Source organism: Callospermophilus lateralis, chromosome 1 (genome assembly GCF_048772815.1).
Source record: "Callospermophilus lateralis isolate mCalLat2 chromosome 1, mCalLat2.hap1, whole genome shotgun sequence".
Taxonomy (NCBI): domain Eukaryota; kingdom Metazoa; phylum Chordata; class Mammalia; order Rodentia; family Sciuridae; genus Callospermophilus; species Callospermophilus lateralis.
The window spans coordinates 96022811-96038892 of NC_135305.1; the positions used below are offsets into that span (position 1 = coordinate 96022811).

The 16082-nt window shown below is 36.0% G+C and overlaps 1 protein-coding gene across 3 annotated transcripts in view; it reads left to right on the forward strand.

Annotated features, from left to right (window-relative positions):
* Sugct (succinyl-CoA:glutarate-CoA transferase) overlaps positions 1-16082 on the forward strand; it is a 694998-nt gene that overhangs the window by 592665 nt on the left and 86251 nt on the right. For all 3 annotated transcript variants that reach the window (XM_076864086.2, XM_076864094.2, XM_076864102.2), the window contains one exon: positions 7438-7501. In XM_076864086.2, the coding sequence (XP_076720201.2) occupies positions 7438-7501 (64 nt within the window). The remainder of the gene's footprint in view (positions 1-7437; positions 7502-16082) is intronic.

Genomic DNA, 16082 nt, shown 5'->3' on the forward strand with positions numbered 1-16082 from the left:
CCCAGTCACCCAGGAGGGTGAGGCCAGTTTTAGCAACCTAGCAAGTCTTTGTCTCACAATGAAAATTCAAAAGGTCTGGGGACATAATTCAGTGGTAAAACACCCCTGGGTTCAGTTCCCAGTACTAAGAATAAAATAAAAAAAGAAAGAAAGAACAGATTTTTAGAGGCACATTTCCTCTAATTCAAAAAGTCCTAAAGACTAACTAGATTAAGTAAATATGTGATAAATTAAAGAAAGGAAAATTGAGGTCTAGTCTGATGGTGGTTAAGCTGTAGGAAACCAAAGATATACAGAAGATTTTTAAACTAGCAAGAGAAATAAATATGGATTACCTACAAAGCAATGACAATGAGACTCGTGGCTGACTTCTTGAGAACAACTGTGAATAATAGCATCTGTGGAATAATAACATCTGCCAACAGAGAATAATAGCTCAGAAATGTATAATCAGTACGACTTCTTTCAGAACAGAGGACAAACAAACTAACTTTCAGGAATATAACAACTAAGAGAATTTACTATGAGCAGATGACGAAGGAAATTCTAAATTATATTTTCCAGGAAGAGGGAATATAACCCCGAAAGAATACCTAAAATTAAAAACAAAAAAAGTGAGGAAAAATTATGGAAAACATGAAGTAAGCTAAATATCATTGATTTTGAAAAATGGTATGACAGTGTCTAATTTTTCAATTAAAAAAATATTGAACTCAATGGCATGTGACTATGTTCCCAAAGTGCATCCTGAGGTGTCCATGGCATCCCAGTGAACAAGCAGGAGGCCCACAGGATGTTGTCATTTTCTAGGAAAAAATGCAAGCATCTGTTGGCCACAGCATAGTAGGCCAGCTCAAGGCAGTTCAGTTTTAACACTGAGCCGCACTGCTTGCCTTTCAATGACTTTTTCTCTTCTTGTGCTGCAAATGGAACCCAAGGCTTCTCCTGTTAAATATGCAACTGTTCTACAGGTGAGCTTCCCCTCCAGCCTTTCAATGACATATCTGGCAACCTAGGTTTTTTTTTTTTTTTTTTTTTTTTTTTTTTTTTTTTTTTAATATATTGCTATGAAAAAGAACAAGTACCAAGAGAAAATCAGTATGGAACAAAAAATAATGATTGAAATAGCTGATTTTACGCTAAGATTTGACAAGTTTTTCAGTACCTAGCATGGTCTTATGCTGTTAGATAGCAATTGTGGTAATTTATAAGAGAAATAAAAATGTTATTTTTTTCCTTTTAATTTGTATCCTATTACTTTTTTCAAATGACTACTAAGTTAAGGCATAAATAATATTGTTTTCACTAATTGTTGAAAAAACAAAATTAATATACTAAACAAATGTTTCCCTTTTTGCCTGGTCACACTGAGAAAAAATTACTAAGGCTTTAAAAATACTGGGAACCAATAAAATTTGCAAACATCTATCATATAAGTTGGTAGGGGGATACTGGATAGGTATTATTTAACTTTATATTGTGTTAAGCGTGGAAGTTAAAATTGCTAGAGAAAAAGAATAGTTGAAATATGGAATCTCTATCTTCCAAACTATTAAAAGTGAGAATACAGTCTCAACCAATCTTCACAAAGGTAAGATGGATTTTTTTTTTTTTGACGAGACAAAAAACAAGCACCAAATAAAGAAACTAAAATGAATTAAAACAGATCATCTGTAATCCCAATTCATGCAAAGTGAATTCTCCAGTTAAAAGGGAAAGATATAATAGGACAAATCCCTTCAATTTTCTGTTTGCAAGAGCCATACCTAAGACTTAAAATTCAGAAAGGTTGACTGTATAGACATAAAATGTATGAAGAAAATCCATACCAAAAATAAACTAGTATACCTCTCATAATGTTAGACATTATGGGACTTTATGCAAGTCACTTTTTAGCAATAAAAATTTTATCAGAAAGATATCATTATTCGCAAGTTGAAAAATATTGAACAATTCTAAGACAATAAATTCGACAACTTCGTAGAATGGTAAAATTCCTGTAAAATTAGGTTTTTTAAATTTAATCCAGATGAAAGAGAAAAATCTGAATTGTCCTATCCATAAAAATTTTAATTAATAATTAAATAATTTTTAATTATTAAAAATCTCACCAGGTAAGCACCAGCTCTAGGTGGTTTAAAAACAATTTCCCACTAGTTATGGAAAGACCAAGCAATTCCAACCTTTCACAAACACTTTCAGAAAATTAGAAAAGAAGGGTTATCTAACTCACTTATGAAACAGTTACTTTAGATACAAAAACCAAACAAGGACAATACAAGAAAGAAAAATTACAGGTCAATATCATTTATGAAAATTTATCCAAGAAAATTTTAAACAAAATATCTTAAAAATTAGTTTATTCTTGAAATGTAAGTTTGGTTAAATATTTAAAAATGTATTAATTTTTATGTTAACATATTAATGGAGAAAAAATATGATTGTTTCAGTAGATGGACAAAAATATTTTCTGAAAGTACACATCTAAAACAAAAGTTCTTATCAAACTAAAAATGGATTTCTTAACTCAACAAAGTATGCCTACAATATGTATACTCAATGATAAAACGTTACATACATTTCCTTTAAAATTGGGAAGATAAAAAAATGCTTTCTACTAACACTGTTCATCAATACATTGGAATTTGCAAGGCAGCACTGGAACTTGATAACTAAGTTTCTGAAAATGAATATATTTTGGAAATTCATAAAGCAATTTCATGTCTAGAGAACTCCAGGGATTTATTAAAAGCTTAAAACAAAGAAGACTTTCCTTCACCTCTATAAAATAATGAGACTGAAAAGAGATACCTACTACTTACCTGATTAATCCAACTTAATTTTTTAAATGTAATAAATATTTATTAAGCATCTATCAGACAGTGATAGACAACTGTCATGCTCTGGTCATATAGCAAAGGACAAACTGGATATTGTTATGTAACAGACTAATAAATACATTTAACTAAATATCTCCCATACAGGGCACAGATCCTGCTTATTTGGTGACCTAGTTTTTTCTCAGCTCTTTACAATGCCTGGCACATTTGTATGAATCTAATACTTGTTATTAATTATTAGTCATTACTGTTAATCATTCAATCTATTTGTTGCATGAATATATAAATGTGCCCCAAAGCCATACAGTTGCTACTTGGAAGATCCAGAGATTGACCCAGTCTACTGACAGTGGTGAAAGCAGTCACCCCTTCCTGTGAGCTTACCCTGGAGCTTGGCCTATGCTCAGTACTATACACTTGTCATCTCATTTAATCCTCAAACTCCTTAGAAAAAGATGTTATTATCCTTTTTTTAACTGGTAAGAATTCTGAACCTCAGAGAACTTAAGTGCCTTGCCCTACATCACCTGCTGGGTCTGTCCCCTTCAAAATCTGAGCTACTGTAGGCCCAAATCCTTCTCTTCTCACAGCAATTGTATGTGTAGTGCCAGAGGATCCTTGGCCACCTCCAAGGGAGCAGTTCAGTTTATTAACTAATTGGGACTCCTGGTGCCAAGCAATCCGTTTGGCTGATTTTCTTTCCACACTGAATTGACTAATTTGTTTTACAGCAGTGACCACATCAGCTAGTTATTTTCATGGTAAATCAAATCATCCTTGTCCATTTCTTTGACTGTCTCCAACTGCCAGGAATCTGGCTAAGCACTGAGGGTCAGGCATACCTAAACTATAATGCTACTTATTAATTGTGAAATCTTAGTTAAGGACTTAACTGCTTTAAGCTTTCTTTACATTTTCAGTAGAAGTGGAGTTCATACTAATTCCTGTCTTGTCTGCTTAATGAGGTGATTAAATCAAACAATTGTAAATAGCTCCTAATATAATGCCTGATCTCTCAGGAGTTTTGTTGTGCAGTAGCTGCTGTTATTAGATTTATTATTTGTAGTGTTAATCTCAGTATTTAATTTCGGTATTATCTTTTTTCTAGTAAAGAGGCCTTTACTGACCTCCTTGACCTAGGTCATTTAACTTTCTTCCAAGATAGGCAGAGTGAATTACTTGCCCCTTACTGGTTATTGCTCCTTTATTACGGAGTTTAAATTGTGTTGTAAAAATTGGATCAAGTCTCTTATTCCCTACACTCTCTTCTAATTGCAGACACTTTTAGTTTAAGTTCATTCATCTTTTTGCTAAGATGAATGAACTTACCCCTTCCATTGTGCCTAGCATATCAGTGTTATGGAGTTTACTGAATTGAATGAATAGGTCAAATGACTATTCACAGTGAATGGATTTGTCCATTCTCTTTTGTGCATTGTTGCTGGTGCCATTGATAGAATTACCTTGGTTATGATATGTGTAAAGACAATAAGTCTTGAACTAGATAGCTTGCTTTTAATAAAGATTTTCATTGTCTATACAGAGAGATCAATTTTTATTTATGGCACTTTTTTTTCTTGCTAGTGCTATATTACAGACTTTTTCTTCTGCTGTTCCTGCCATAGGACTTTATAAAAAGACTCCTTTACTTTTATTTAAACTTTTATTTCCCACATCACTTTAAGGTATACATTTTACTCTTTCTCCCTATCATTAATACATTACCATTTGACTCTATCATTAGGCTGTCAATCTGTAAAACCCTGGAGGAAGAAAGAGAGTCCTTATTTTAAATAGGCCTGATACTTTGCTAAAGAGGTTAGTGCACTATCTACAATTCTATTCTTGTCAAGAATAGGCTTTTGAAATTTTGAAGAGAAGAAATGAAATTTAGAAGAGCTACCAAACCATGAAAGATCTTGGAAGAATAAAAGAAGTAAAAAGGAAGGAGAAAACAGTATAATCCAGAGACATTGATTGACAAATAGACAAAGCTCACTATAGAGTTCTAGGGAAGGTTCTTGCCTAATTTTGAAGTATCTGTGCAACAAGGAGGACCCTGAGGCTAAAATCATGAAATTCACCCTAAGAAAAATTTGTATTTCAAGGTTCCTAAAGATCAGGTCCCTCATCCATTGTTAGTGGTCAGAAAAATGGAAATTGGAGCATTCACTGGGTAAGAAAAAGAAAGGGAAATATTTAGTGACCATTCTGAGAGAAATATTTTGCAGCTTGTGGGAGCAGGTAGTCCTTCCATTTCCAGTGACGTTTGGGTGTGACAATATGCCTGAAATAAAGCAGGAGAGATTTTTGTTGGGATTCAGACAGACCTCCTGGGTTCTCAGATACTCAAAAATGTTACTAAGTAGAATAGAATTTTCTCTACAAATGAGGCTGGGGAGTTTCCCAAGATTCTGAGTCTTAGGCAGGGACAGTACTGGTTTCCTGAGACAGCACTGCCACAGCCTCACTTGTGCTCTGGCACAATCTGACCTGATTCACAAAGAAAGCCTATGGAATCTTATTAACCTCAGACTTTGTATAAAAAGTTCTTTCTGCAGATGAGAGCTCAGAGCAGCTCATTCGCTTCATAGTTGCGCTCATTCTATAGCAAATGAGAAACTGCAATCAACTTCTTTTGCCAAACATAAGAAGAATTTATAATTTTACTTCAAACCGAATGGTTTTTGATGCAAAAGAATTGATAAGGCTAAAGTTTCATATTGAAAATATTACATACAGATAGTAATCAGGGTAGGGGAGAAGGAAGTACAGTTCCTTGCACTGCTTCCGTCGAAATTTTCAATCAACTGCAGATAGCTTTTGCTTAGCAAAACTTTGACATATGTCCCTTGACCTTTACCAACTACCCTTTCACGTTTGACACTTAACATTTGCTACATGATTAAAATTCAGCGTTAATTAATTTCAACACTATCAGTTAAGTTAAATTTAGCTAAGAACACTCACTTTTGTCTTTTGTGAGTAGCACAGCAGTGTTATTACAAAGAGGTAGTCAGGAGGGCAACAGAGATACGAGAAGAGAAGAATGATTCAGTGTGCAGATAATTGTTTCGAGTGAAATTTAGCTTGGTATTTTTGTTCCTGTCCTCAGTAGAACTGAGATTTAGCACCTCCGGCTGGCATTTAGCCCCCACCGTCATGCAGAAGGAGGCTGTGCTGGGTGGATGCTGAGAACGAGCCACACCAGAATTAAATTATAGCACAGTTCTAACACTGGCAGGAATTTTCTCTGGCCAGCTCTTGGGTACAAACCTGGTGATCCCAAAAATGAGGCAAGGCATTGCTTGAAAGGATCTCCATATGGTGTGTGGCATCATCTTCAATGAGGGAGAGTGAGTGACATGGTTGTTTAAAGAGCATGGTCCCCAAAGTGGTGACCATTCCCCCCCAAAAAAACAATGGAAGCCAGAATATTGAGCCATAGTATAGTTGTAGTTCTGTGCTTAAAAATGAAGTTATATTATTGATAACTTATTCCATAGAACAACAACAATAAAATCTTATTAGAATGAATAAAACCCTTGAAATTTGACCTCTTTCACTGAGTCTTCCCAGTGGAAAAAAACAAAGCAAAGCAAAACAAACATTTTTATTAGCTTCTGTCTTCCATATTCTTTTACTCTGTGAAGAGGTTATGATAAGAATATGCATCTCTTGCTTTTACCTGAAGCTCAGAATGCTACACAATACCTTCAACTATTACTCTTTGCAGTGAAATTGTGGTCCATAAATTTATTGAGCCACTGAAGTACTTTTATCCTTTAGATGCACATACAGCCCTTCACTGGGTTGAGAGTATAGGTCAAATACAATTTATATGCAAATTGTTGATATGTGGCTTGCTGAAGATCTATTACTAAATATTAAGTTCTTTGACATAGTATACTCATGTATCCCCCCAAATGTTTATAAAAAACAAAACAAAGCAATTTTGTAGCATTCTTATTTGTATATCATAAAACATTTTGCTTCCAGTAATTCAACTTTTTTTCTTCTGGGTTTCCCATCACTTGGCTTTGCTGCTATACTTTGCTGCTATACTTCTGCGTTCTTCCATCTCCAGCAGTCACTGGGCCTCCTGGACACCAATTCAGCTTTCAAACTGGGCTGGCTCCGAACATCTTCCCTGAATACACTTCTAAGAGTTCATTGCCACCCCTGTGGGCTCCCCTGGTCCAGGTCTCAGGACCCCCATCCTGCCTTGCTGCAGTGACCTTAGCTCACCTGCCATTGAAATGATGCAGGAAAAGACTGAGCTTTAATATTCAAGGAGCATACATAGATGACCGTGCTAGGAAGAATCACCCACTATGTCTAGGAGCAAATAACATTTTTTAAAGAGTGGGATGATTTTATACCAATGTGGTTTTCTAGTACTTGGGTCTTCTGGTCTTTTTCAGTTTCACTTGGTGGGATAATAAGAAGAAATTGAATTTGAATATTTATTTTCAAATGAAAATTTATACATCTCTATATTTTATAATATTTTCCTTCAATGTAGCCTCCAACATATCTTAAGATTGAAAGTAGTTTTATGTTATAAATTATTTTTCTCTTGTTTTTCCATTTTAAGGTGCTACACAATGGCCTCATTATGGAAATGAAGCATCCGACTGTGGGGAAGATTTCAGTCCCAGGTTTGAAAATGTTTATTATTTTCCATGACACCATCCTTCATTGATTGTCCTACATGCTATTTACTGCAGGTACCTAGTGGTTCCCTAAACAACTTACCAAGGCATTATCCAAGCTTATAATTCTGGATAAAAGGGGAACCCTAGGTCCAGACCATAGGAATGTATACTGAGACCACAGAGCTGTGTCTTAGCTCTCTGGAATGTCTGATGGCCTCAGTGACAAAAAATGTTTATATTTCCTCACTCTGTTTTGTGTAGATATGTACACACAAAAGTACATTATGTAATTACCAACTGATAGATAATAATAAATATTGCACGTATTAAGAAATATAGTAGGGTTCATATGAGAATGAGAAAGGAAAATAGGTGAGAGAGAAATGATCTATTTTATTTTAGAACTGTGGTTTAGGGTATGGATCTTGGCTTTGCAAGTCGAGAAACTAAATGTTTTCATTAAACCCAGAATAGATTGAATTTTTTAAAGTTGACTCATACCAGACAAACTCACCAAAGACTGCTGCTTAAGTCAAAATGCCAACGTTTTCATTTCCAGAGGTGGTCTCTTCCTGGTAGTTAGGAGCCTCATGCCCACTCTTAGAAGATCCTGGTGGGTGATTCAACCAAACTATAGTGAGAGCTTATGAGCAGTGTACTGCCCCACCTGAATGATTTCATTATAACATCACCACCTTTCATATCTGTTGTCTCTTTCCTTTGGGCATTGCAGGAAAAATACTCCATGTTCTTATTCATTTTATCTTTATTTTCTAGACAGTATGTAAAGCATACATTTATAATTTATTTTCTTCTTATAGAGGAGAATGGAATTAGCTAGGATATAACTTTTGTTGTTGTCTTCTGGAAGCTCTTTCCTAGTCACTTTCTTGAAATTTGAATAGTCTTAGTCTCCTCATTCAAATGGCACAGAGCATGTGTTTCTGCAGGTATCCAACCTCATTTGTTGAATAACAGTTACTGTTAATTTCATTCTAAGTATAATCTAATTCTAAGACTTGGGGTCGGCTTGACAATTTCCCACAACATTATGATAATGACCATTTGTAAGCAGAAAGAATATGGAGAGGCAAGAATATGAACAGAGCAAGTTGAAAGAGACAATGTGAAGTACTGTGTACGGAGTGTTGTGTATGGATTAGAAGATAACTAGGAGGCTAAGTTCACATTGCCATAGGGAAATGCCATACGGTATAGAAAGGTGGTGGAAATGTGTTGATGAAAGCAAAAATGCTCATTCATTCATTCACATTATTGAATATTTCCTGTGTGCTTTGAGTCCTGGGAATTAAAAAAAATAAATCAGAGTACTTGGCCTCTGGCCACGTGGAGACTGTGATCAATGAAAATATAACTAAAAAAATGTTTATAACAGCAAAGAAAGGAAAGGATCATATGCTGTCACAGAGAAAAATGGGACAAAGTGAGGGCCTCAGGTAATTTGAGTGGTCAGAAAAAGCCTCTTTGAGAGGCTGGCTGATAAACATGAGAATGAAGGATACAAAGGAGTTGGCATTTGAATAATATGGGAAGAGCATTCCAAACAGAGGGAACAGAATATGAAAAGATTCCAAGGCAGAAAAGAGCTGGGTGTGTTTTAAGCCAATATGAAGGAACAAGGAGAGGAGCAAGAGGCAGGAAATGAGATGAAGAGATGCAGAGGCTTGAGGTCCCACTAAGGCTGGGTTTATCCAAGTAGAGGAGTGAAAAGGCACAATCCACAACTTAAGGAAGAAGGGAGTAAAGTCAGGAAGTTATTACAGGTGTAGATGATGATCTCATAAATTAGGGTCATAGAAATAAAGATAAAGAGAAGGGGGTTTATCAAAATAAGGACTGTAATCATAGTGTTTTGAGTCTGAGGAGACTTTAAATGGCATTTTGTCCAGTAGTTTTAATGTTTTAAGAGTTGAATTGATTTTCCAAATGAAATCTGGATGACTAAAACACATTTAAGCAGAAATTTGATGATTGATAGGTTACCACTTTAGTTGTTTAACTTTCCTACTTTGACCCTACCATGCTATATGATTCTCCAAACACCTCTTTGTGAAACCATAGGCCCCAAGCTTCAATTCAAGAATCACTGATTTAATTTAACCCTATGCGTTTACAAATGAGGTCATCCAGTCATTGGTATCCCCAGTGCATTAGAAGAAAAGCAAATTGTTAACATGATAGTGAGAGAAAAGGCAAGTCAGTGGCCAACCTAGAATGAATTAATTGGATGTAACACTTTATCCATCAACCAGATTTTTACTGACTTTCATGGTAAAGGAATGAAGACCCAGTGTGAGGAAAGTGGAAAATGATATGGTTTAAATGTGAGGTGCTCCCCAAAAGCTCACATGTGAAACAATACAAGAAGGTTCAGAGAAAAAACGATGGGGTTATGAGATCCTTAACCCAATCAGTGAATTAGTCACCCGATGGGATTAATTGGGTGCTGACTGAAGGCAGGTGGGGTGTGGCTGATGGAGGCCAGGCACTGGGGTCATGGCTTTGAGGTATATATTTGTATTTGCCAAGTGGAGATTTCACTCTCTGCTCCCTGGTCATCACGTGGGCTTCTTCCCTTTACCACACTCTACCTCCATGATGTCCTGCCTCACCTCAAGCCCCGAGAAATGGAGCCTGCTGTCTATGGGCTGAGACCTCGAAAACTGTAAGCCCCCAAATAACCTTTTTCTCCTCTACAGTTGTGCTGGTTGGGTCTTTCAGTCATAGCAGTGAAAAAGCTGACTAAAATAGAAAACTGATTTTTTTTTTCCCTAGAATCCTGGTGGAGAATACCCATTTTGCTCACTTTATACATATATCAGGTAGCTATTGTCACAATAATACTGTGTAACAAAGAACCACAAAATTTTAATGGCATTCAAACATAAGCACTTATTTATTCTGTGCTTGTAGATCAGCTGGGTGGCTCCCTTCCTCACTGCAGGGTGAGCTCAGTTTTGCTGTGTGTTGCTCATGGTCTTGTGGCAAACGCTGAAGAACAAGAGGGCAAGCAGAAATCATGATGCCACATAAGTTGTTGGAGTGGAACCAGGAAAACTTTCTGACTGCAGTCTGTCTGTCCAAAGCAAGTTTGGGGTTCTATCCAAAGAGGTAGAAAAATATATGTGACTCTTTTGAAAAGAAACTTCAGTTATCTGATAAAGGGCATGAGCACAAGGAAGAGTAGTAAATAATTAGGACCAAATATTCACTTCATGAAATTCTCATCTTGATAGAAAACTTTTTTTTTAAAACCTCCCTTTGGAAAATTTTTTTTTTGTCTCTTTAAATTCTATAAAATTTAGGCATCTTTTGGGTATGTCTTTCTTATTGCCTTAGCTTATATTCTTCCTATAGACTTATCAATAAAATATCTGTATTCTTCAATTTGAGATGAAATAGCTATGTTAGTTTTTGAATTAGAAGCTGGATTCAGTAGCGCACATTTATAATCCCAGTGACTCAGGAAGCTGAAGCAAGAGGATCCCAAGTACAAAGCCTCAGCAACTTAGCAAGGCCCTGCCTGAAAATAAAATATAAGAAAGGATTGTGGATGTGGCTCAGTGGTTCAGTGCCTCTGGGTTCAATTCCCAGTACTAAAAACAAAGAATATTAGTGTCTCTTAAGGGCAGTACATGTGGATTCCTCATAAAGGGGAATGACAATTCTGCTTATAGACATCAGATAAGAAGATGCTATTCTGTCTTCTAATTCAGTATATTACAGTAAGAGACCACTTGGGATAAGAGATACTAAATGCAATGGAAATTTATCAATAATTAAATTAATTTTTTGAGGATTATACCTTACATGATTTTTATTTATGATAGCTCTGCTTCTCTTTGTGAGGGATGTTTGCATTAGAGATTTCATGAATGCTATAGAATTTACTCAGATTCTCCCATAATGCCTCAATGACAGGAGTCCACCAATACAGGAAACCCAGGTGAAGTTAAATATAACTTTATACACACTATTTTCTGGTTGTGTTGTGGAGAGAGACATTTTGAATTCACTTAAGTGTAGTACTATAGATTTACACATATACCTGCATCTTCATATTTATAGTAAAGAATCTTTATTAAACATTACTAAATTCTACTTATTTATATTCCTTTTCTTATTAATGAATTCTGTGATATACTGAATTTTCTATACATCGTACTAAATTGCTTGAAGCATTTTGTATTTTAGTTATTATTTGAAATGTGTCTCTTGAAGAACAGCAATAACACTCATGCAATATTTATTGGTGCCTTGACTGGAGCTATATAAATCCATATAGCATTCCTCAGGTTAGACCTCCTATACAGGAGCCCTTGGTTAATACCTTAAAGGTACTAGTCAACCAATGTTTGAAATACTTTGATCAGGAATGATAAATTACTTCTTCAAATCCTTTTGGCTGCTTCAAATAATAATTTTAACCATTTAGTACATTGTCTCAATATTTGTAATCATTACCAATATTAAAATACAGCAAGCAATATGATCTAAACAATTTCCTTAATTAGTTCATGTCTATTGTGAATACTCACTTTTCATATAATTTTCTACCACTTTATCCTTAAAAAAATAAAAAAGAAATGGCATTTGTGTATGTAGATGACATAGTTAAAGCATGAAAACTAGTTAGTGTTCATCAATTATTTCTAAATATAAGTTGTAGTTATGCTAATACTTTTGTTCTTAATTTCATATATTATTCATTAAAGCCCTCTCATTTGAGCTTTAAAGTCTATTATGCAGTTAAAGGTGAACAAATCCTGAGAAAAATTATCAATGGGAGTATAACACATGTCACATCTCTCTTTGCCAGGCTTATATTTTCTGGTGTTCTAAGAGTCCTACTCCAATAAGAGAGTAGCTGTTAGTTTGAGCTTACCATTGGTTTAGTTTATTAACTTAGATACAAGTATCAGCGCAGTAAACACTTTGCACTAATTTTCTCATCATCAACTACTATAACCTGGTACTTTGTTCTGGTACTTTGTTTTTTGGCAAGAAAGCTGGATGGGCACAGTCCCTCATGGAGTTTGTGGGAAGCAGACATGAACAATAGATATGGAAAAGGAGGACAAGTGTTTCCATGGAGAACCAGAGGCTGCCAGACAATGCTCTGGGACCACAGACCAGGAAGCCTTACCTAGTGTGTGGACTGAGGAAAGGTTTCCCTGAGAGGTGACATGTAAATAAACACTTGAACACTGAGTGTGAGGCACCCTGGAGATGCTGAGAAAACTCTCCATAGAGAAAGTGGGAGGGGGCAGGCTCACAGTTACCCTGGAGGGGGAGCCAGAGGCCTGAAGAATAAGATCTAAAATAAGGCTCATGGCCAAGTTAAGAACACACTGTTTATTTCAAAGCTATCTCGGCTGAGGTTTCTTAGTGTCCTGCTGGAGGGGTGAAAGTGGGATCTAGAAATGGAGCTTGAACAGGAACCTTGATGCTGGTTTGGCAGATATTCCCATAGATTGATTTTAGGAGTAATTTCTGTCTCTGTGGGAAAACTCGTAATTTCTTAAAATTTTAAACTACAAAATTGATTTAAAAAACCCCAAAACATATGTTTAATAAGTACTGAGATAAATAGGCATATTAACATTCCTAATAAAACATTTCTGCAATAAGAAATCAGTCACTATATAAATGTCACCTTATTCATCCCTGGAGTGTATTTTGCATAAATTATCACATTCCAAAGGACTGCCAATTTCCACTGAGCTATCCATCATTTGCATCTTCTTTGATAATACCATTGACCATTGGCCTTTTAGCCAGAGTGAAGCATGCTGTCCTTCCACATACCATGGAGATGCCAAAATAGTCTTGGTGTTGAGTTCCAAACTTCAAAGGATGTCACTGAAATAGAGTTTGATGGGTAGCTCTAAAGTTTCTCACCAGGACCTTTTCCATATACTTCCCGGTAAAAGCACACAGTAGTTATTGGATCTCAGCTGTACAAGTGGGAAGCGCTCATTGGTAGGCCTGTTAGTGCTCTGGAGACGACACAGTCTTCTAATTATGTGAAAGAAGTCTAAATTGAATTGCTTTCACCTGCTGGTCCATTGATCTGTGTTTTTCAAAAACCAGCTCCAAACTCCTATAAGTAAAATGTTTCTTAAGCTGTTTTCCCTATAGTGTTTTAATATTCACAGTTAGAACCTACATCAATTTTTGGCCAGTTAGGTGTTAAATGAAGGCAGAGTAGTCATCATAATGGATTCATGCAGGTAGAACCCAATTATTGGAATATTGATGGTTGGATTTTGAGTTGAATTTTTAAGAAGCTAAGTTACTTCATAATTTGATTATCTGACATACTATATTTCTGAATGTTTTCCAAGATCTTTCATAAATGGTGATCTAAAACCCGATTCTAGGTTTGAGACAGTATGCTTTCCTAAGCTTGTGGAGAACAAATGTGCTATCATTTAAAGTCCCATCAGAATCCTCTATTCAAACTTTAAAAAGTTTTCTGGATGATGATTAGTATCAAAACCTATTAGAGCTGGGGATATAGCTCAGTTGGTAGAGTGTTTGCCTCACATGCACAAAGCCCAGGGTTCAATCCCCAGCATCACACACACAAAAGACGATTTGTGACAAATGTATACAGTATACATTTTTTTTATAAACAGACTTGCTACCTAAAGAAACATTCTGAAAATTATTTAACTTTTTTACTTTGTTTTCAGTTTGAAGAATGTACAATAAATGGAGTGACCACCTAGATTCTTCCATGATTACAAATCTTCCTCTTCTGGGCTACCCAGTTCTTCACCTTGCCCTGTTATTTTTAGCTTTTTTTCCCCCTCTTCCTGTTAGATAGAAAATTAGATAATGTTTCTGAAATCACATATCCTCAAAGTGCAGTTAAATTTCTATAATGGATAGCAGCAATGGGGAAAGCTGTCACAAATCTCATTGGGGAAAAAGAAAAATTAAGAGGAACCAAAGTTCCAGCTTATATCCCTCCATAAAAATTTAAATATGTTGGTCCTCAGAAGGAATTCAAAGTAAAACCAATGGAAGAATGAGAAGTAAGATAAGTTATTTCTTCCAGGTAGAAAGGCCTTTCAGATGACAATAGGAAAAGTATGTAAAGTTTTCATGTTGTATGTAGTGCATAATCTGTCTTCTAGAAAGAGCATATTCCTTCAGGGATCAGGGTATGCTGCAAAAAGAGGAAAGAGATGAAAGGAAGTCTGTCAACAGAACGAGAGAAAGCTGGCAGGGAAGTGAATTTGCAAAGCGACTAGCCATGGTACTTCCCGAAGTCCTTAATTATTTTCAACATTATTAAACCCTGAACCCATGGCAGGGTACTGAGAGTGAAATCAATCAGTGTATTCTCAGGGGATTTGACACTGAGGGCCTGTAGCCTTCTCTGGAAGTCTTGTTACAGTGAGACAAGACCTTAGACATTGTTCCCATTCAGTGAGAAATGAAAAGCGCAGTGACTTTCCTTCCTAGGAGAGCTAGGAGGAGGCAGAGGAGGCATGAATCCCATCCCCAGGAATGTCTTCCATCAGGAACCAGAGAAGCTCTGAGAGCCAAGTTACTGTTGCTGGTATGACTTAGGATCTCCATCAACTCTGCTTATCTGTGCCACGAGGAAGAAATATTTTGTGAAACCTGGACTTTCACTCTCAGGGAATTCATGTTCTGTAAGTTGGGACTGGGAAAGTGGCCAAGAACTCAGTTGTATCTGTTAAACTTGTGTCCTCATCAACCAGACCCTAACGGGGTTTCCTGATAAGTGACTAACCAACAAGGAAATGCTTGTTGCAGATTAGCCCTAAGTTATCAATCAATTTCTGGGGTGCAGAGTTGTTTTCACTATGAGGAAGTGATATATAAGCTAAAGAATTTTCCTGGATGAATATTTAATTGGATTTATACATTCTTTGGGATTTTTTTTAACTATCACTATGCAAAATAATCCCTAAGTTTAGAGGTATGTTTGAAATAATTTAAGGGGATCACTGAAATGTCCAGCCAAATAGAGAAATCAAAACAAAAACAAAATAAGAAGGCACAGGAAGAGTGGAAGCCTGCATGATTGTCAAAGTTTCTTTCTTATTGTCCTAAAAGATGGGTCAGACTTCTTTCTGGGATCAGTTCTTAAATCTCTGTTGTTTTAGCTGTAGCCAACTCTCATTGGTACTTGAAGGAATTTTTTTCTGGATCAGATTTATATACTGACTTCTGGTGGGTCTTTAGGGAATAAATTAAATTAATTAAATGTAATTAGGTATGTAAACCCTTTGGAGAAATTAAAGTTGATATCATGTAAAATACAAAAGTTTTAAAATCTCCCAGTTTAGACTTCTATGCCATGGAATTTACTTGGATAATCAGGAAGATACATTATCTTTGCCTCCAAATGGCTTCTACATGGACTGAGTTGCTTGCCTCCATTGCTGAGTTTATTTGTGGTTGAGTCATTTTATTCCTCCCCAGAGGGAAGAGTGGCTCTACTTTTCTCCAGTAGCATTGCCAAGAAGGGACACAATGGTGTGTCCAAAGATGACAGTTGGGCTGAATTCCATAGCTAAAT